The 22851-nt window shown below is 42.3% G+C and overlaps 1 protein-coding gene across 2 annotated transcripts in view; it reads right to left on the reverse strand.

The window, feature by feature from the left end:
- The window catches only part of cntnap2a (contactin associated protein 2a), a 511778-nt gene that overhangs the window by 63092 nt on the left and 425835 nt on the right, over positions 1-22851 (reverse strand). For both annotated transcript variants that reach the window (XM_077244572.1, XM_077244573.1), the window contains exon 16: positions 7914-8084. In XM_077244572.1, the coding sequence (XP_077100687.1) occupies positions 7914-8084 (171 nt within the window). The remainder of the gene's footprint in view (positions 1-7913; positions 8085-22851) is intronic.

Genomic DNA, 22851 nt, shown 5'->3' on the forward strand with positions numbered 1-22851 from the left:
GCACGGATGGCTGAAGGTGGCGAAGACATTCGGCTTCCTCAGCGCTGTCCTAAGCTGGCTGTTCGCTGTTCGACGGCGGCGGTGGCTTCTCTCAGATCCAGCGATGCGAAGAGCTCGCTGAAGACACGAAAAATCAGGGAAGTTAGCCTACAGCCCCTACTTTTATACGCTAAGCCACGCCCATTCCGGCGGGCTGAGACGCTATGAAGGCGCGGGCGCCCTTCATTGGCCGTGACGTCACGCCGGGCTCACTGGTAGGCTGCAGCAGTTGCCCGCAGGGCAGCCAATGAGCACGCGAGATGGCCTGCTTTTGGTCTGCTAGCTGCTGCACTGCGTTGACAATGAATACAAAATTAAGGATAATTTTTTGGCTTCAATATCTTGAGAAGATGAATCTTTCCCTTAGCGTAAGCTAAACGTACGCAATACGAGAGAACCTCTCGTAAGAGAACTTTTGGATTTCTTCAAAAATATCTTAATTTGTGTTACTAAGATGAATGAAGGTCTTACGGGTTTGGAACGTCATGAGGAGTAATTAATGACATAATTACAATTTTTGGGTGAACTAACCCTTTAAGGTAATTTAACACCGTCTCTCGTGATGCTTTGCAGACTCTGCTCTGGCTGTGTGCTTTCATGTGTTGTGGAGGAGGCGTGGCTTTAAAGAGCGTTCTGAAGAGAGGGTGTCTCTCCGAAATTGCCTACCACTTAAAAATTTGTTTTTAAGAATTTCTATTCATCAAAGAATCCAGATTTTTTTAATCAACATTGAGAACAACAATAAATCTTTCCTGAGCACCAAATTATAGAGATGCACCGATTGATCGGTTGGTGACCGGAATTGGCAGATTTTCACGTGATCGGCCATGATTTTAGGCTGGTCAAATGCACTGGGGTGCCGCATGATTAACATCGTGCAACATCAGCATCACACGTGCACACGGAACGCACATGTAGGAAACCTCGTGAATTACGGCCGTTTCACACCGTAAGCGTGAGCAGAGCAGGGTTTTTTTCCCCGGCGTGCATGTTAATCAATGAGTGCATTCACAGCGACTGGAGGAGCAGCGCGTGAGTGTCAAGCAGGAGCATCGTGTGAGCAGCAGTGAAGCGGGGTTTTGGTGCAGAGTCTATATTTGCTGCGCTGCTCACGCTCAATTAAAGTGAAAGCACACTTTTGTTGGACAAAATAAATATGATTTCACCAAAAAAGTGCCCAAAATGCACAGAATTTGCATGTCTGGTGTGTTTTAACAAGAACTGGAGTAGGCTATGTCAGAAAAGAAAACGAACACTCAAAAATATTTATAGAAAATTTACCCATTTAAATTTGTTTTTATTATTTCCCAATCGTTTCCCTGCACTTGCTCCACTTGCCCGAGCTTAGTGCTTGTTTAGCCTGGCTGGACATGTGGCAGATGAGAGAAGAACTGTTTGCGAAATAAAACTTGCCGATATACAAGTGATTGCAATAGGCCTGTGTGTGTGTGTTTTGAGGAATATCTTTATGCAAGGCTATATTTATTTCATTTTTATTTGCTATTTATATATTATTTTATTGCCTTTACCTGTTTTCATACAGAAGTTTAGTTTCCTAAATAAGTAAATATATCACATTTTTTAAATTGAATATTGGAAGTGAAAATCGTTCTTCCATACCATAACACTGCACTTAGAAATGTGTGAATTTCCCACACCAGGAGTAATAATTTATATAGATCTATTTTATTTAATTTGTTCAAAAATATTCTATGTTCTATGTAAAATGTTCTATTAAAGAAAAGATAGAAAATAAATATTTGTGTTTGCTGTAAAGTGGTTAGAAAAAATGAAAAGGGGAATCGTATAAAATCGGTATCGGCAGGCCAAACTCATGAAAAATCGGAAATCGGAATCGGCCTAGGAAATTGTTATCGGTGCATCTCTACCAAATTAGAATACGTTTTTTACAGTAGAATGATTTCTGAAGGATCATGTGACAGAGTAATGGAGACTGTGAACTGAAGATATTAAAATGTAACCAAATTTCAAAATATTAGTTTTTACAGTATTTTTGATCAAATAAATGCAGCCTTGGTGAGCATAAGAGACTTCTTTCAAAAACATGAAAAAAATCTTACCCTAAAACTTTTGAACGGGAGTGTATATATATCGACAGTAGAAGAACTTTTGATTTTTACCACAATTAAAATAACACATTAAACTGCTTTGATCTATTAAAAATGTTTAATGGTTTTTAATTTATTTAACACAGTTAACACACTGTTTCTGTACGTAACTTGACATTAAAACTGCGTCATTCTTTCTGTTCATGATCATCAGAACCATTTCAAGGGCACCAGCACGTGTGTTTTACACACAATAATAGCTAAATTCACACAACAAGAAAACAGGTTTCATTAAATAATTCATCATAATAATGCATAATTGCGTAATTTGAGATTAATCACAACAATATTGGAGATACAATTATAGAAATATTCGATTTAAAGCTGTAAATAATGCATAAAATGTTCCGTTTAAAAATAACTTTTAATTTAGCATGCTGCCCCAAGTCAAAATGCAGAGAGCAGCCAATCTAGATGTATGACTGAAATCAAACTCCCACTCGACAGTAACCCAACACGCTGCCCTCCACTCATTTCATGCTTCGAGTGGATTTCACTGGGCCTCAGTTTTGAGCCGTAACTGAAGAAAACCAGGCAGGCCAAAATAAGGAAGTAGGATTAGGAGTCAGGGCATAAATCGATGAGACATAATGGAAGGCTAGAAAAAAGGCGGAGAGCTTCAATTTCACAATCTGCTCCTCTGCCTACACACACACACACAAGTGCACATACAACTGGCCCGAATACACTCTTAATCTCACACACAGGCCTGCAGCCAGGCCTGATTACTCTTCTTTTCAGAAAGGATTCATGCAGAAGGTGAATATCCAGCTTTAGAGAAAAGCTCTGGAGTGTTTACGCTGGGTGCCGCTGTAGATGACCCACCAGTGCGGTCGACAAGCTTAGACACAGAGGCTTAGACTCAGACACTGATACACACACAACAGCACACATGCACTCTTGAACCTCACTGTACGCTCTCAGGGGCGCACCAATCATTGCAACTTTCGAAGTTTGACCGCTCTCAACTTTTTGGAAGATAATCATTGTATTCTAACAGCTTTGCTTTGCTTGGCCACGGTGCAAAGAGGGAAAACTGTAGACGCCATATGTAAAACAATAGCATTACGACTGAGTAGCAGTAGACTCAGTGAACAGGCCAAACGTAAGTGCTAATCCTAATTGTTTTGCAAAGTAAACGTGCCAGAATAACGTCTTTGAACATCATGCTTAGTTTAGATGTTCTTTAATGCAAGAATTCATGCTCTACTATAGCTAGAACCCACTTGGCTTCAGTTATTTAGAACTACTGGGTGAATGTTACATCACCTAATTAATATTCATGTGACAGGTCGATGAGGTTTTTAAAGCCATCTTCCCCAACTTTTTAGATAACTCCAGCTCTCTCTTTCTTACTCTAACATTTAGAAAAATGGTAAGGCGTCTCATTTCTGTGACACTAGTGGTACTAAATAGTATTGCAGTCTCATTTTTAAATGGTCTGTGATATCAATATCAATATTGACTTAGGACGGGACTACTTGTTTGGTTAGTGAGATATATTATTTTAAAGAAATTAATATAAAGAAATAAAATTATTCGGCAAGGATGCATTAAATAGTGTGATAAAAGTGACAATAAAGATATTTACAATTTATTTTTGTTTCAAATAAAAGCTGTTTTTTTAGCTGTCTTTTCATCAGAGATTCCTTAAAAAAACATGGGTCCATAAAAACATTAAGAGGCACAACTTTTTGTGACACTGAAGACTGAATAATGGCTACTAAAATAATGTTTTGCCATCACAGTAATAAATTACACTTAAAAAAAGCAGTTATTTTAAAAATGTAACAATATTTTGATCAAATAAATGCAGCCTGGGTGAGTATGAAAGACTTATTTTAAAAACATTAAAATAATATATATCATTTTCTCTGCATTTTACATACAGTATTATCAAGCTTTAAAATTAATGTATGTAACATAACACCGATAATTTGATCTCAGTAGAATTTAAAGGTGCTCTAAGCGATGTTGGGTGATGTCACTTCTTGTTGACGTTCGAAGCATTGTCTAACAAAACGGAGGCTAGCTAGACCCCACCCCCACCCCCAAATCCTTCTAATCGGTTATTGGCTGGAACAGTTTGTTATGTTTGTGGTACGGGTTAGCCCAGTTTGTTTTTGTTGCTGTTTTTGGAGCCTTGGGTGTCTGCAGAAACAGCGTTTTTTTTACAGTGTGATCGGGGGACAGGCAGCTAGCGGATAGTGAGGAGATGTTTGCTGAATGTGACAAAAAATGTTTTGGCCTAAAAAACGCGTGACATCTCTTATGGCGCTTTTCCACTACACAGTACCAGCTCGCCTCGGCTCGGCTCGACTCGACTCGACTCGACTCGCCTTTGTTTGGTTTTCCACTGTGTAAAAGTTGTACCTGTACCTGCTTTCGGGTACTTTTTTTCGTACCACCTCCGGCGAGGTTCTAAGCGAGCTGAGGCGAGCTAAGGTGATACTAAAATGTGACGTGAAAACAATGCCGACTGCTGATTGGTCAGAGAGAATCGTCACTATTCACTGCGTCATCATTGCACGCGCCAGATGGAGTATCCAGAATAACCCCGCCTTTTTTAAATAGTTTAGCCAGAGATAGTTACTAAACTTACTACTATTATTATGGCAACTCGGAAGAATACGCCGTGGTCAAACGAGGAGGTGCAGACATTCCTTTGTTTGGTTGCCGAAGAGAGGATCCAGCGAGAGCTTGATGGGGCAACGAGGAACCAAAGGCGTCGCTATGACGACCGGGTACTATTTGTGGCGATACTTTCTGCAATGGAAAACGAATCGAAAAGCGAGCCGAGTCGAGGCGAGCCAAGCCGAGTCGAGCTGGTACTGGTAATGGAAAAGCGCCATTAGAGCACCTTTAACGAGAAATTCTTATAATTAAATCACATAAAAAAAATTATATTCAGATTTTTGATAGCAGACTGCACAGGTTGTGAGAGTTAGGAGACTTGAGCAAAAGTCTCCATTTAATATGGCATTCTGGAAGAAATACTTAAAAATTAATGTGAGCTTATTTTTTAGTTTTTAAGTTCCCCTTTCACTTATACACTGACCCTCTAGCTGAGTAAAGCTTCTGATTGAGAGCTGCATATGGAAAGTCAGCCCATCTGTCATGTCAAGAACCTCAGTGATCTCTGGTACCAATAACCTTCTGCTCTCTGGAGAGCCGTGCCACTGCTGGGGCAAAACGAGCTAATGCCTTCATATTTCCTCCATATTCCGATCATGCCAGGCTCATTCAGGGCCACTTTGTCTGCATCCGTGGCCCAGCTAGCAGCACAAACACTCAGAAAGGGTAGTGCTGTCTTCTCCACGGACAAGCCTGCATACTTTTACATGTGCTGTATGCATAATGCCCAGTTGGCCGTCTTTCCCTGCACTCCTTCATCAAGTGATTGATGTTTTGCTGTCACCATTCTCTGAGAAAGCACTAAGCGAGTTGCTGTTCTCTCTGCTCTGTCTCACCTGAAGCATTTTTTCCCTATTTTTATTTAAAAAAGGAGAGAAAAGATTTGCTTCTTCTCACAGTCCAAATGAAGGGTAAAGCAGTAGGGTGTAAAAATAATGGGTTATGTATGGATTCAGGAATGTGTGTAAATGAGCAAGCAGGGAATGTGATGTCCTCTGCCTCACCATAACCCTCGCGTTCCCTTGTGCCTCAGAGATGAGGACAGGGAGACTGCAGGAGGTGTGAATTTGACAAATGGAGCCACTAAGAAGCTTCCCTCCGTGTGCATCTCCAGAGCCCTTGGGATACACCACTGCCTGGGGAGACGGCTGGAGAACTCACTCCTGGCTCAGGATTGTGTGTATGTGAGAGTGTAAGAACTGAGGGAAGGATTTCCTGCTACTCAGAGCACAATATTCATAATGGAACTCATCACATCACATTTGATCCAGTGGCATGCAAGTAGAAAACATTTATCTAAGAAGCACTACACTATCACCAGGCAACCAACACAATAATGTTTTTGTATGTTTATATTATTATTATTTTATGAAGTAATCAAGTATAATATAATTAATATAACATAATATAATATAATAATACATATGTAATATAACATAATAAATTATAATATAATACAATTATATAATATAATATAAAAGAACAATTTTTTATAACAAATTGAGTAAAATTAATAAAATAAAAAGTTATATTATATAATATTTTACTAATACATTATGTAATATAATTTAATTAGTTGATTAATACCTGGATATTTCACAGTCTCCTGTCAAGTTTTTAATATATAATATAATATAATATAATATAATAAAATAAAATATAATATATAACAATATACAACAAAACAAAATACTGTAATAGAATAAGAAGTAAATGGAGTAAAATAAACATAATTTATTATTATATTATAAAATGAATAAAATAAATAAATAAAATAAATAAATAAATATAAAAAAACTACAATAATAAAAAAAGAATAAAAAGACTTTTTGAAGCTCTCATTTATTAATACTTATTGTTATAATAGTCACTAAATGGATATTAAAGTGTGCTCACATATTATAGTTTCAAATGGTTTCCATTGATTCAAGTGAGACAAAAAGTAGTGAGTTGTTAATTGTGTAATCAGTCCATCCATTTTCACCAGGTTGATTCATTCAAGCCAATTTGCAGACCGGCTATGAACACAATAGGCATGTATTAGGAAGCTGACAGGGCAATCAGCCAATCCGAGCAACAAGAAGACAATGTCACTGTGATTATTTTATCATCTGATGAACACCTCTGCGAGGATGTGTCAATAGGATTCATCCATGTAGAATAAATTATATATATATATATATATATATATATATATACAGTATATATATCTCACTTACTGTAGGTTAAATAAGCTAACATAAACATAAAAATATGTTTGTGAATGAATATCTGGAAATCTTCATCATTATCTAGTGACTATGTAAATACTAAATCAGTCCTATTCTCTTTTTTGACCTTCAGTCTTAGTAAGACTGGAACAATTGACTGGTGAGTAACAGGAGACAAAGCACATAACAGCCTTTAAAGATTTAGGCTACATAGACATTTGGATAATACATAAAAGAGCGAAAAATCGTTAACAATAAACCACTTCAGGAAACATGAAACACTGTATGCAACACAAGATTTATCAGCAATTTTTGCGTTCTGGATTGCCTATTGTGCAGTAAACAGTGTGAAGAGGAAGCCAGCTCGGCTCATAGGTTGAAAACTCAATCTGCATGAAAGAGATTCGCCTTCTTTTGCTGCCTTTTTTTACACAGCGAACTATTCAAATCCTCAGTTATGCTGCTTCATTATAATCTAGCCATTTTTGAGGAAAACGGCTGTGAAATGTCAGTAAATAGACATTTATAAGCAATTACAAAGTCTGTTTTATTTCAGCTGTTTTCTTCTTCGTAAGCGTCCATTTATACTCAACAGAGAACAATCAGAAGAACATTTAAGGCGAATGTATGTATAGTAATCAGTGCTGCAAATAGACTTAAACACAATAGCCAGACACTGCAGTCCACCAGCAGATAATGAAAAGGACAGGCTTCATGCACTGATCCTGGTGGTACAGGAAGTGCCTGCTCAGCACTTCCTCTTTTCAAACTTTACACTTCACAGATGTGTGTGTGTGTGTGTGCATAACCATGGGATTCAGACGAGCAGCAGGACAGACAGACACAGAGAAAGGGATAAAAAAAGAGGGAGAAACAAAGACAACATGAACCAGGCTCCTACATTTTAACTCCAGACGGATGAAATCCGTGTTTCCAAGGTTTTCCAGAAAGACGCCATAGGGAGCAGAGGTCTTGAAGTAAAAGGAGATGTCAGCACTTGTTTCTCCTTGAAAAGTGGAGAAATGCAGGTACGAAGATGGCGTGTTGAAGGATGCCGCGTTCCAGTAGCTTCCTAAAACAGAGCAGAGAACAGGCTGAAGATAAGTTTCAACAGTTCTGCTTCTGAAGTTTACAGTCAAGGTCCTTTTTATTCAATATCACAACCACATTAGACAACCATGAAATTCACAAAAGCAAAGCTTTAGCTGACACAAAATGAATTATTGTATTCTGTGATTCTGTATTCTACACAGTGGCCAGTTTTAAGAGGTCTCGTGTACTCGAAAAACCTTTCGAGAAATGACCTGTCTCATCAAAAAACACTTAGGAGGAAACCACCAAACAACAGAAAAACAACAATTCAATCATACAAGTCAACTCTTGTCAAAATTCTGAGAGGAAGTACAGATTTTAGGGCTTTAGCTAGTTCCTGCCATTACCGCGTTGAGTGCTGTGTATCTAACCGCATTTGTATATGTCCGTAGGGGAATAGAGAGTGCACCGTGCCCAAGAGACATTTCAAAGCCAGCTTGCCAACATCTCCCCTTTCCGATAGCTCTCGTGGTTTGACCCCCACCCATCGTATAATAGAGGCTCACCAAATCCTCACTTATCTGAGTGAAAAAGACAAAAATAAAGTGTCATTTCACTCAAATATGTCGAGTAGTGCAGCTTTCAGGTAAGGGGGTATTTTAGGTGATAGCTGAGCTGAGGGATAAAGCAAGAGATGACTCAAAATCAAACACAAGTTTGAGGTATGAGCTTATGTTTAGCTGGAATATCTCCAGAGCTTTGCAGTGGACAGTTATTGTACATTCTGTGGCTGGTATTAGCGTGTGGGTGCATGTGTGGGAGATAACATGCCAGCTCATTCTGGTTAAATATTTCCTTGCGCAAATTAAAAAAATTACATTTAATACACTACATTCAGGCGTTTACTTTCTGTTGACAAAATATATGCTGTTTAACATGCTCTAAGAAACTGCATTCACCTGCGATCCATCTGGAAAAAACCCCTGAAATTCTATAAAGAAAAATAATGAATTAAAGAAAAATAAATACATAAAATCAATCAGATCCAAACTAGCCTGGAAATTCAAGCTGACTTGAGCTGATCTTTTCAGCAGGGACTGTTCATAGGCACTTCCTTCCCATATTCAACACTGTCATAATAAATGAGCTATTGACTAATGAATGAAATATTATATATTACTAAAATATTTTGCTCAACTACTGGCTAAATGCAAAACCAAAAACACAGAGTGACAGACACAGACACACTCCCACTAATAATGACTGAGATCTGATTTATCCCTAGACATTTACTGTGACTCATGTGCTTTAAATCAGAAGGATAAACTACATTAGCTCTCTCTGCTCTAATGTTGTGCACAAAACAGACCTGTATGGAGAGGAGGAGATCAGAAGAGAGAGAATAAAAGATCTAAGGAGGAGGGGGGGAGAGAGAGAATGTGATGGAGAGGAACACTGCGACAACAGACCAGAGAGATATTAGAGGATGATGTCACCCCAAGACAGATGGAAACCAAGAGAAACAGACAGAGAGTGAGACTAGAGTAAACTTTTATTCAAAGCATCAATTATTTTTTGACGATAGGGAGACTGCTGATACTTCTTATAATTGTTTCTAGCCAATGAGTCGAGGTTTAGCTGGTTAGCATAAGTAGGAACTATAACAGCATACAAAAAGAATATTTTTCCATTGACAACCATTCAAAAGCAGCCATGCATTCTGACGCAACACATAAATGTTGTATGTATCCTTGACCTTAAAGCTGACAGTATCATATTTCATAGGCTTATTAATAAGGTCTCTAAATTGATGATAAAACCTTTGCTGAAAATCCTGTTGCCTTCAGCCGTCTGATTGATAGTTCTTACTGATTTAACAAGTTAAACTCCTTTCAGTATAATTCTAAATGTCCACCTTCGGGTTGTGGTACAGGTGTATACCTGTATGATAAATATGATAGATTAGGCTTTTAAGGAACATTTATTTGTACATGTCTCAATCATCCTTGTATTGCATTGCTTTATATGTTTTGCTCCCACAATAAAAACTCAGAGCTTTAATCATTAAACTACTAAAGCATTTAAATATCATCTTACTAACACATTATTGGGCAATATAGTCAAGTCACCTGTGCTTTATACAATACAGCTTGTTTCAAAGCAGGTTTACAGTGGTAACAGGAAAATTATTGAATGATGCAAGTTCATTTCGGCAGTACGGCATTTTCTTATATATGTAAATATATAAGAAATTTTTCTAAAAGAAAATAGTTTCATTGTTCAGGTGAAGTCAGTTCAGTGTTGATTCAGTTCCGTTTTAAAGGAGCTCTAATCTATAATGCAGTTCTGGGATAGTCGTGGCCTAATGATTAGAGAGTCAGACTGGTTCTCAATACAGGCAGGAAATGACTCACTAACCCACAATCGCTGCCTACTGCTCTGGGTGTGTGGGCCCATGGTTCGCAGTATGTGTGTGTGTGTTCACTACTCATTACTAATGTGCGGGCACTTATTCGGATGGGTTAAATGCAGAGGACAAATTCCGAGTATGGGTTATTATTCTTCTTCTTCAAATGTCACTTTTAGAAAAAAAAAAACTCTTAGAAAACAGTGATGCCATCATCCAGCTGAGTTCAGTTCTCATCCAATAGTGTCAGTGCAGTCAAATCAATTCAGTGTCCCCAACTAAGCAAGCCAAAAGCAGTGGCAATGAACCCAAACTCCATCAGGTGACAGAATGAAAAAAAAAAAAAAACCTTGGGAGAAACCAGGCTCAGTCATGGGGCCAGTTCTCCTCTGGCGAACGAATGGACACGGTGTGTTTATGATTCAGGCTGCATTACAAGTCAGAAATCAGATTGTGGATCAGTTGCATTCAGATATTAAGAATAAATATATAGAGTAACAACTGATATTTATATGTATTTTGTGTATGCTGTAAAAAAAATCACATTGATTTACGTTGCAAGCTATCAGAATTTCATCTAATGTATTGACCATATTTATCAGGAACTGCACCAAAATTCATATTTTTGCTTAGTTTAAATCTCTGAATAAAAGTGTGAGCTTCATATTCACCTAAATAATACAATATGAGCCATAAAAGCCTGATGCATCAAATATAATACTAAAAGAAAAAGAAAAAAAGCTGAAAAAAGTCTGAAAGTTCAATAAACTTCCATTAAAAAAAAGGATTTGTTTGACTTTCATATTATGATGTACAGGTTTAAATTTTAAGGGACACTTTTAACAATGAAATAAAAAATGAAAAATCCTGTCATAATTTACTCCCACTCATGTCATTTCAAACCTGTATGACATTCTTTCTTCTGATGCGGAACATGAAAGTTCTTGATTTTTTTGGGTGAACTATGCTTCCAACATTAACTCAAGAACCACTGACAGAGTTAGTTAGCGATTCATTTAGCCTTTATGAGTGATTCATTAAAATAACTGGCTCATAACAATTTTTGTATTGTTCAGCACTGTTCATGTTGTAAGAACATGCAATAGAAAGGCAATGCAGCAGAAAGATGTTTCATCAACTGTCTTTGTATCCATATCACATAAATTCAGATTGCAAGTGGCTGAATTTCTGCAGATTACCTGCCTAAAATGTTCACTCCATCAGCACTGAATGCAAGAGAAGTCAAGGACCCCTTCTTTTTCTTCCCCACAGCCTCCTATATCCCATAATTCTCTTGTGTGCTTTCTATACAAACAAAAACTTCCTAAACTTCACCCTTTACCGCTGGGAATAAATCACTGATGTGTTTCTGGCGTTTGGAGTAGGAGGAGAACCGGAGACGTCCACGCAGTCATAAGGGAGTCTGTGCTTATCACAGCAGCACAGGAACAGCTCTTTTATTCAAGCTTGCTGAATGTAAGACTCTCAGTCTGTCTTTAAAGCTCCATCCATTAACACCCAATGTTCCAGCGTATACTCATTTAATTATTCGCCGATTTGCAGTATATTCAACGGGAGCCGGTGATTTTTGGAATGACGTGGAGGTTTTTAAAACAGGCTAATACATGTGGCTGATGGAGGCTGATTAAATATGGCTCCTGCAAAAGGCAGTGAAACAATTCACAGCCATCGCTGTCCTTCCTCAGTGAAGGATTACAATCTTGTGTTCGAAATAGAATGTTACACTGATTGTTTCAAAGCATCTCAATTTCACGCGTGCCAATTCTGGTTAGGCTTCTTTTCTTTTCGTTTAAGAGTTTTGAGTGATGCCCAGACGTGATTATTTTGAACCGATTCAATAAGATTTGGAGTGTTCTTGAACTGTGACAAAAGCGAATGAATGTTTGGACGTTCCTGGTGAATTTCACTTTAACCGAGTCAAAGAAAAGGAGAGCAGAGGAATTCGGCTGTGAAGCACTTCAGAAAGCGGTCTGGTTTACATTGATGCATAACATCGAAAAAATAAGCACTGGATTCAAAGAAAGTCTCCTGACTCTGCTTTAGATTCTGCATCTATACTTCTTTCAACAACAGCCAACAGAAAGAGATGGTGTACACATGCAAAGTCCATCTCAGATGACAAATGCATGCTGATTATTAATACGCTGACTGAACATTGCCGGTTGCCAAATGTTTCTTTCAGCTACAGTACGCCAAAGAGGGAAACTTCTTTTTTTTTTTATACAGCACAGAGGAAAACTGCTAACCGACATGAGTCATCACTTTACAGCAGGAGATTTGCCTTTAAATAGGGATGAAATAACAGATGTGGATATAAAACTAGAGGCAGTTCCAGGGCCAGTGCCAAATTCAGAGATTTTGCTGGTACTGTAGGCTCCTCACACATATAGTATATAGTAACCTAAACCAATTTTTTTTTGCATTCATAATACATGCCAGTATAAATAAATAAATAAATAAATAAAATAAAATAATTGAATAATAATTATACATTTAATGCATGAATTGTATATATTTTCATTAATACAAATTAATATAATATTGTATTCAATTAAAATAATATTAATCTAACATAACTATATTATAAAAACTAATAATAAATAATGTTAATGATAAACAATAAATAAATAAATAAATTGTTCCTTAACCCCTTGGTTCCCTTTCAGTCGATAACGTCGGACGTAGTCGACGCGACTGAAATGGGATCACGCTAGGGAGCCTATCATCTTCGAGTACTATTGAACGAGCCAATGTAATTGGCGTGCGTGATTCGCATCACACACTCCGCCCCCGCGGCGCGGGTATAAATACGGAAGTGGATGCACGCACTAGTTGCCTTTCGCTTCGGAGCCGATCGTTTGATGTCTCTGAGAGTGCTGTTGTCTACAACGAGCGAGTGTGTCGGTGTTCTTCAGGAAGACTCTCCCAGTGCTGGTGTTCTACAGCGCGAGTGCAGCGGTGATCGCGAGCTTTGAGCTCTCAACTGCTGTTTTAACAGCAACAAATTTCTAAATGTTTGTGTGTGTTGATGGCTGGTTAGAGGGCGGAAAAGTGAGTGCTTCACTGTTTCAGTTCTCTGTTCAGTGTTGCCGCGGTCATTTCCCTGTGTGCTCCGGCACTGGTGACGGTCCTATTTTCTGAAAGAGCAACACGGGTGCGTTTGCGTCTTTTTCAAGATGTCATTCCGCCCGTGCGTTTCTGGGTGCGGTCGTTCCCTGTCTCTCTCTGATGGTCACAACTGTTGTGTCACGTGTTTGGCTTACAGCACGCTGAGACAGCTTTTGTGGACAGCTCATGTTTTCACTGTGGGAACATGACTGTCGCAGTGTTGAGGGCGAGACTCGCCTTCGTTCGCGGAGAGCGAGTCCCCATTACCATGCCCCACCCTCGGGTGCTGTGTGGGATGGGTGACCGGAGGATAGTGTTGGATGTCCCGCCCGGTAACCATTCCCTGTGGGCTCCTCACTCCTCCCTTCCACTGCAACCACTGGAGCCTCCTGTGTTTTCTGCTGGTCCATCTGTAATGGGTGGGCCAGCGGTTTCACTCGGGGCTCCCCTGGAGGACAGGACGCCGATTGCAGCATCAGAGGGTGAGCTGACTTCTGGAGATGATGACTCGGCTGCATTGTCTCCCTCCGGGAGTTCAATGTTGCCCGAGCCGGATCCAGAATTATCAGCTATGCTGAAACGGGCCGCCGAGGCTGCCGGGCTCGAGTGGAACCTCCACCGTGTCCCGTTCAGTCTCGGTTGGAATCTGGAGTTTGGTATCTTGGGGCGGGCCGCGCTGGTTCTCAGCTCGCCGCCCCAGTGCCTTTCTTTCCCGAAATGCATGGAGAGCTTATCAGGTGGTGAACAGCATCTTTCTCTGCCAGAAACTGCCTGAATAGCTTTTCCCCCTCATTACCCTTGATGGAGGAACGGTGAAGGGTTGCGAGGTGTCCCTCCATTGGAGCGGTCTGTCGACACAGGTGCACCTGTGTCCGGCGGCCGCTGCCTTTTGGGGGGATCCTCGTCTCCCCCCTAAGGCCTGTGAGTTTCGTCCGTTCCGACGGGCAGAGCTTACAAAGCCTGTGGGCAAGCCCCTTCCTCTTGCGTGCCATGGCGTTGCTGCAGGCTAGGGCACCCATGGCATGCACGAGGGTAATCCAGACCGTGCGCTCATAGGTGAGCACCGCACTGCATCCGACCTCACCCTCCGGGGTACGGGTGTCGTAGCGTGCGTGATCGGTCTGGCGATGTCCACCTTGGTGGTCCAGTAGCGCCTTCGTTGGCTCAGCCTGGTTGGTATGGCGGATGCGGACAAGGTTCGGTTCCTGGTCTCCCCAATTTCCCAGGTTGGGCTGGTCGGCGACGCGGTGGAGAACTGCATCAAACAGTTCTCTGCCGCTCAAGCGCAGACGGAGGTCATCCGGCACATCCTGCCCCGGTGGCCAGCTGCTGCCTCCACCCGCCGCCGGTGGCAGCTCCTCCGCCTGCTCGTCGCCGTGGGCGTTCTCCGGCCGCCGCTCCTGCTAGCCCTCCGCAGCAGCCTCCACCCAGGCCTCAGCAGGGAGCCGGCCGCAGTAGAGACGCCCAGCCCGCTCCAGGCGCTGCCAAGCCAGGTGGCAAGCGACAGCGAAAGCATTCCGGAGCGGGCCGCCCAGGAATGGATGAGATGCTCTTGGAGTGGCACGATCACTCCCTCCCCCCGGGTGAGGGCCGGGTGGAGCCTTTGTTTGTGTGTGTGTCTGTTCCGCCGCTGGCTCCCTAAAAAAAAAAAAAAAAAAAAGCGGAGCAAGCGGTACCCACACTTCAAAGAGAGAGCAATTTCATCTGTTCCTTGGTCCCAAGAGGGCCAGTCTGGCGGGTGTGACCCTGTATAGCCTTACACCCCTCAGCTCCCCCTTGGTCGCCAGCAGGCAGCTTGGTGCGTTCGAGGACCCGGTCATCCGCCTTCTCACGCGCCCCCTGCCGCTTGTGGAGACAGGTAAGTGTTGCACAGCACACTAACACCACTCTCTCTACTTTGCTGCCCCACCTCAGGCTCGGCTACCCCGCTCAAGTCAGTGATAGTCATCACATTAGGTGTTGAGCAGACGTGCTCCTGAAAATTCAGTGATATTCATCACACCGAGTGTTGAGCAGTGCTCCTGACTTGTGCGTGCTTATCTTATCCTGCTGGCGAAGGATTTGATATAGCCGCTCCTCCAGCCGGTACGAAGGCCAGTTGTAAACTCGTTCTTCGTGCTACTAGGTGGTGGGTCGTGACCATCTTGGCCCAAGATTGGTCTGCAGCTTTGACCTGAAAGACATGTGCTTCAGATCTCTACCTCCCGCACCGCAGGCCATCCTGTGTGTTGCGTCTAAGGGTGGAGTATCAGTACAGTGTCCTTCCCCTCGAGTGCTCCAGAGCCCGTTGGGTCTTCAGGTCAACTGGAAGAGAGTAATCTCGCCCACGGGCTGAGTATCTCTTTTCTAGTTTTGGAGAGGTACTCGGTCCAACATGTCTCTCCAATGAGAATGTGTTCAGCTGGTGTTGAAGTGAGAAAGGGTCCCACTGAAAGAACTTTCAGAGGCTCCTGGGGTATATGGTAGTCGCAGCCTTTGGCTCCCTCCATATGTGACCGCTTCAGCGCTAGCTTCACGATCGAGTCCGAGGTGACCGTGGCAGAGCAGCTCACCCTGTGTGACTATAGTTCATCCCGGTCTGCTGCCAAACCCTCTTCAACAGAGCGGCCATGTACAAAGGGCGTGTTTTAACGGGGGCCTGGGCGACCCCCGACTACACGGGCATTCGTGCCTCGAGTTGTTAGACATTGCGACCGTTGCGCAAGCTTCCCTTGCATGTCACAAACTCACCCGTCACCTCCTCCTTGGAGTCAGACGCTTCTGAGGGCGCCTTATTCCACTCCTCCCGCTTACTCAATCGTGCCGCCATCGAGCCTCACGACAGTTATAGCCAGGGCAAGTGGAGACTCCATCCCCTGGGTCCGGCTGGGTCATGACCATTCCGGGGCCGCTCAGTTGCCCCCCCGGTTTTATTTTTCCGCCAGTGTTTGGGTAAACCGAGCGGACTACCCTTGGACAAACACTGGGACTCAGCGGCCCCAGGGGCCCGCAGAAATGCGTTTAACCCCAGTGAGCCTTCTTAAAGTGACTGCGACTCATGGTCGCCTTGCGCCTGCAAGTCAGTGAAATCATCACTCTTCATGTTGAGCAGATTTGCTCCTGAAACTCAGTGAAGTTCATCGCACTCTGGTGTTGAGCAGGAATGCTCCTGTAGCTCAGTGAGTCCATCACAGGTAGCTCAGTGAATTCATCACACGCAGTGCTGAGCAGAAATGCTCCTGGTGCTCAGTGAAGTTCCTCGCACTCAAGTGTTGAGCAGAAATGCTCCTGAAGCTCAGTGAGTTTATCACACTCAGGTGTTGAGCAGTAATGCTCCTGAAGCTCAGTGAACTTGTCACACTCAAGTGCTGAGCAGAAATGCTCCTGTCGCTCAGTGAGGTTCTTCGTACTCAAGTGTTGAGCAGAAATGCTCCTGAAGCTTGGTGAGTTTATCACACTCAGGTGTTGAGCAGGAATGCTCCTGGAGCTCAGTGAACTTGTCACACCCAAGTGCTGAGCAGAAAATGCTCCTGAAGCCCAGTGATCTTCACATGTTGTGTTGAGCAATGCTCCTGTCTTTTGCGCCCGTCACTTGCACCTACGTGCCATGTCAGGAGAGGAACAGGTCTTCATAGTTGCCCCTCATTGGCCCAACTAGACCTGGTTCCCTTCAACAGCCTTCCTGACTTCCCCTGGATTCGGGGACGGGGCACGATGGCACACGCGTTCTTCCCCCGGAGATTCCGGGCGGTCTTACATCCGAACGCGGAGGTTCAGGTGGCTATCACAAGAACATGTGTTAGTTACCATCACTTCTGCGAGCACCCCCTAGAATTGGGTAGCGTGCTTACGCCTTTAGAAGTGGAACCTAGTCGTTGAGTGCGTCTTCTCCCCTGAGGAGATCCTGAAAGCTTTCGATCACTTCAGTGCTCTCTTTCCTGCAAAATGGGTTGCAGTAGGCTGTTTTCCTAAATCACCCTCAAAATGATGTTGCCTCGGTGTTTAAACGACGCTCATCGTGTTGCAGAAGTATGCAGAAGCACGTTCTGATCGTCAGGTTCCTGAGGAGCAAGGTCTTGTAAATCCTTGTGTCCCTCTTTATCCTCTTGGGCCTTGTCCCTGGTGCGACTGCACTGCAGAGACCGCCCCTGAGCCACTGCAGGTAGTGAGTTAAAAATTCTGTTATATCAGTTCTCCTGCTCGCGTGGTCTCTACTAGAGGGTAGGGACTTGCTCGCTTTCGGTCAACGTATTGTGCCTGGAGTCTGGGCCGGCTAACTCTCACAAGCTGAGATCCCGGCTCGGATTGTGCCCAAGGTTCCTACCTCTCCCGTAATAGGAGCAGGTGGTGAGCCTGCAAGCGCTGCCCTGGAGGAGGCAGATCCAGCCCTGGCTTCTCTGTCCGATTCGCTTGGACGTGTACAGAATGCAAGTCATAGACCTCAGACCAGCTCTTCAAATATCTGTTGGAATTCAGCAGAGAGGGAAGGCTGTTTCCATGCAAAGTTGCACTTAGTGCTTGCCTTCATTTCGGCAAAGATCCGAGATGCAACATGTCCACTTAGGTGTTGAGCTCCTCTATGATGAGTGTAAAGTGCTCCGCCTGGGCGTTGACGATATACTTTGCTAAACAGATTCTAGAGTTGGGGGCTGGACGACACCTAGTTGAACCGCTGCTTCCCGTGGGCTCCCTTCTCATGAAGCCAGTTTCACCGTGAGCCCGGTTCAAGTGTCGGCTTGCTGCGCCATTCCCCTCCTATGGACTGGATACGTGCGCCTTTCTACTCCAGTTGAGTTCCCTTAAAATTGAACCCTGTTGAGTTCCTCCACACCCCTCCGACGTCGGACGTGCGGAACGTCTGGTGTTAGGCCTACCACTCGTAAGCAGTGTGGAACCTGTGTTAGGCTGGGTCCATATGTTGCGGTCCCTTCGGTGACCCCATATGTGTATTCTTCCACGATACGGCTCCCTGCGGTGAGCCCGTGTCTTCCCTCGGCAGAGTCTCTCTGCCGTCACTGTCCGGTGTGTCTCCCCCCGTCTTAGGCTGGAGCCACCCCAGTGACATTCCATATGTTAGACTGCCCGGTTTCCGCCCAGTTCATATGTGTATTCTCCACATTTCCTCCCTCGGGTGTGATGTGGCTTCCGCAGCGTCCCTTCCTTCCAACGTACGGGGAACGCTTTCCCAGTGGTCCTGTAGGAACAGCAGTGACTTCCCTGGCCTAAGCCCTGTCCTTCCCCGCCTTAAGTTTGCGGGGGCATCAGGAGGCTTTGGTTTAGGCACTGGAAGGTGGCAGCGTTAGTGGCGTGTTCAATGGTTGATTCCATTTCAGTCGCGTCGACTACGTCCGACGTTATCGACTGAAAGGGAACGTCCTGGTTGCGTATGCAACCCACCGTTCCCTGAAGGAGGGAACGGAGGACGTAGTCCCCTTGCCACTACCGCTGGACCACCGCTGACCCCGGGTTAGTCTCGGCTCCTCAGCGAAAAGCAACTAGTGCGTGCATCCACTTCCGTATTTATACCCGCGCCGCGGGGGCGGAGTGTGTGATGCGAATCACGCACGCCAATTACATTGGCTCGTTCAATAGTACTCGAAGATGATAGGCTCCCTAGCGTGATCCCATTTCAGTCGCGTCGGCTACGTCCTCCGTTCCCTCCTTCAGGGAACGGTGGGTTGCATACGCAACCAGGACGTTCACACATGATGTGATAAATTACCTTACTGTTTGGGGTCTGCAAGATTTTTTTTAAAGAAAATAATTTGGCAAGGATGCAGTAAAATTGAAAACAGTGATGGATAAAAACTTTTACACTCTTACAACGGAATCTACTTCAAATGCTTTTTTAAAACTTTCCATTCATTAAAGAATCCTGAAAACGTTCTACAAAAATATTAAGCAGCACAACTGTTTTCAACATAAGAAGTGTTTCTTTGGCACCAATTCATCATATTAGAATGATTTATGAAGGATCATGTGACACTAAAGACTGGAGTAATGATGCTGAAAATGTAGCTTTGCCATCACAGGAATAAATTACATTTTACATAATATATTTAAATAAAAAAGTTTTTTTTAAATTGTTACAAATATATTGCTCTTTGTGCTGTATTTTTGATCCAATAAACGCAGCCTCTGTGAGCATAAGAGACGCCTTTAAAAAAAAAAACGTTTAAAAAAAATTCATACTGATTCCAAACTTTTGAAGGAGAGTTTATAGTTTTGTGACACATGTAAAAAAATAGCTGTTTCTCAAATATTCCACAGCTCGGAAGTGTGTTTTGAGGTAAACTGTCTTCTATGACTGGACAGATGCAACAACTTATAATAAAAGGAGAGTATAAAATCACTTCAATAGCTTCAAGTGGAGCAAAGTGCAGCGTTATCAGGCAACCTACAAACATACTGATGGCAATTCTAAAGCAGCTGCATCCTTTATAGTAAAGCACAGGTCTTTGTGTGCATGCAACAGTGGCTTACAAAAAGCCACATCAAGTGTTATTTATGCTGTGCTAAAGTACTATTAAAATTCTGCAACTGGGGTGTTTTGCAAAAGTGTTTATCAGGCGAAGGCCCAAAATATCTTACAATCCAGAGAACACCATTTCCATAGTGAAGCGCTGCGATAACAGCATCTTGTTTTCTCTTCAGCAGGGACAGGAAGTGCTTGTCAGGACAGAAGGGAAGATGGATGATACAACACAGTAAACAACCTCCAGCCTTCAGCTAGTAAAGTGGAAGTTGGAAAATTGTTCACCCTGCAATGTGAGCCAAAGCTGCCGTGCAGTAGCTGAAGGTCCACATGAGGGTGAATGGCCTTGACAGTTCTAGAAATAAAGTTTTCACAGCTTTTTTGACTCAAGTTTTCTTAAAATTACTTGACATTCATAGCCAAAGCATTGTAATGGTGATCGGGCTTATAAACTGCACTGTAAAAAATTAATTTTCAACAATTATTGGAGTGCGTTTTACAATAAACATTACTTTTTTTTCAATGTGCACCTTCAGAGGTATATATCTCACCTTTAGCACCAACATAGATGTAGCTAAAGTGGCTTACTAGTTGAGGAAATAAATAGTGCCTCTCCCGCTGAAAGCACTTAAGTTATATTTGTTTTCCAGGGGATTTTCATTCTTCTGGGTTTTCACTTTAAGAAACAAAGGTAAGAAGCAGGTGGACTCTGAAGCCCTCAATGCTGTTTAGAAGGGGTGATAAAAGCAAACATGTGACAGACAGCTCATTTATCAGCAGCACAGATGCTGTTTATCTTATATAGACCCCAGGAGTGCGACGGCTCTGAAATGTGCTAACAGGTGCCAAATGAGGGAAATGAGGTAGTCCAAGTATGAACAGCCCAACTAAAGTCACAAGAAAGTCAGATGGGTTGATCCTCTGTTCAAGAAGGGTTCAGAAACATCAAGCCATCCAAACAACAAACAGAAACTCATTGATGGGTTCACTGATAAAAGCTTAACCTCTATAGATTATGTTCAAGGTTAATTTGATCTAAAACACGTTTTGGAATTGTCGGAAATACTGGTCATCTCAGCATGTTTTTCTTCAAATTGTGTGACTATTTCTCAATTAGGATCATAAACATACCTGCATTTGGACACACTGAGGTGTGGTGGAATGTGTGTACAGTATTTCTATTGTGATTGTGATGTGAGTAGGTCTATTTGACTCACACATATGGTTAAGCACAAAAAGGAAACGGAGAAAGCACAACAATATTTTATTTAGGTTAAAAAGTTAGAGTTAGCTTTTTTTGTAATGTATGAGTAGTATTAAAGGGGACCTATTATGCCTAAGATGTAATATAAGTCTCAGGTGTCTCCAGAATGTGTCTGAGAAGTTTCACATAGGACATCATTAACGTTTACTGTATGGACAAAAAGAATATATATATATATATATATATATATATATATATATATCTTCTTTTGAATTCCACAGAAGAAAGAAAGAATAATTTTAAATTCTATTTTAAATCCCATATTTTCGATGTGGTCTAAATCTGTGTGTGTGTTAAGGTTATGGCCACATTCTCATCAGTGGCATTTATGCATCTGCGACACAAATATATTCCAATCTTATCGAACAAGACTTTTGAACTGCAGCTGTGATGAGAATTGACTTGACTCAGTATTTCCATTTTCGTGTTTGCATCTGAGCATGAGCAGTCATGACAGTAAAGCCAAATGCTCAGTGTGGGGTAAAGCAAAACACACACAAGTGTTTGATTCAACCCTCTTTCGTAATTGCAGCCGTGTTGATGGCACAGTGGTGAGTGGGCACACATTAGACCACTCCTGTGCCGGCTGGGTGATCACAAGCTCTCTCAGGCCTCTAATAAACAGTAGGCTCCATTGAGACCAAGCATAAAAGACCAGTCTTCGTCACACATGCTTTATATTTGACATTTACTGAGACTCACTTGCTCTTTCTTTAAAGTCGACTTCCTCACTTTCTGTCTCCCTCTCTTAACAGGCAAATAGAGTAGACAGCCCTATTACAGTATCAACTGCCTGGAAAACACAATTTTTACATTTACTCACGTTTTTCCATGGTTTTCACACACTTGCACGCACGCACGCACGCACGCACGCACGCACACACACACACAAACTGTGTCAATAAACATGATTTGCAATATATATAGTGTATGTGTATGGAGAAAAGAAAGACCGACCTCAAACTTTATAGTGTATAAATATGAGCATGTAAAAAGTATAATAAAGTATATGAAAATATGAGCATGACCAAAGACTATCACGTACACTATATTTGTATTTTCTTTCTATAAATACATTTTCAGTCTACTGTACAATATTTTACTGCAGTTATGTTCAGTATCAGTTTCATCTGTTTTGTAATCATTCATTTTTGTTTACCATTTTTTTTAAACTAATGTTAATAAATAATGCAGATCCGTTTTTTTTTCTCCAATTAAACATATTGGGCTCATGGGCGAATGCAACCCAGCTAAATGTTGAACCCTTGGCCTATGCAGTGTTTCCCTAGACTAATTAACTTTAATATCTTGACACTAATACCTGCTCCAATTTAAACCAAGTATGCTAAATCAGGTTTACTAAAGGCCCACCTCTGACTTGGGACATGACAATCACAGTTTAGATTTTTTTTTCTTCTGGACACGTCCCTGCAGCAGATATATAAAAACTCAATATAACAACTCCAGAACAAAACCATAGCACTTCTGCTGAACTCCACACATGAGCCGATCAACACAACATTGCATTTCCAAGAACTGGACGTTATACTCAC

Source organism: Siphateles boraxobius, unplaced genomic scaffold, assembly GCF_051911475.1.
Source record: "Siphateles boraxobius isolate OS27281-9 unplaced genomic scaffold, OSU_SipBor_1 26, whole genome shotgun sequence".
NCBI classification, from domain to species: Eukaryota; Metazoa; Chordata; class Actinopteri; order Cypriniformes; family Leuciscidae; genus Siphateles; species Siphateles boraxobius.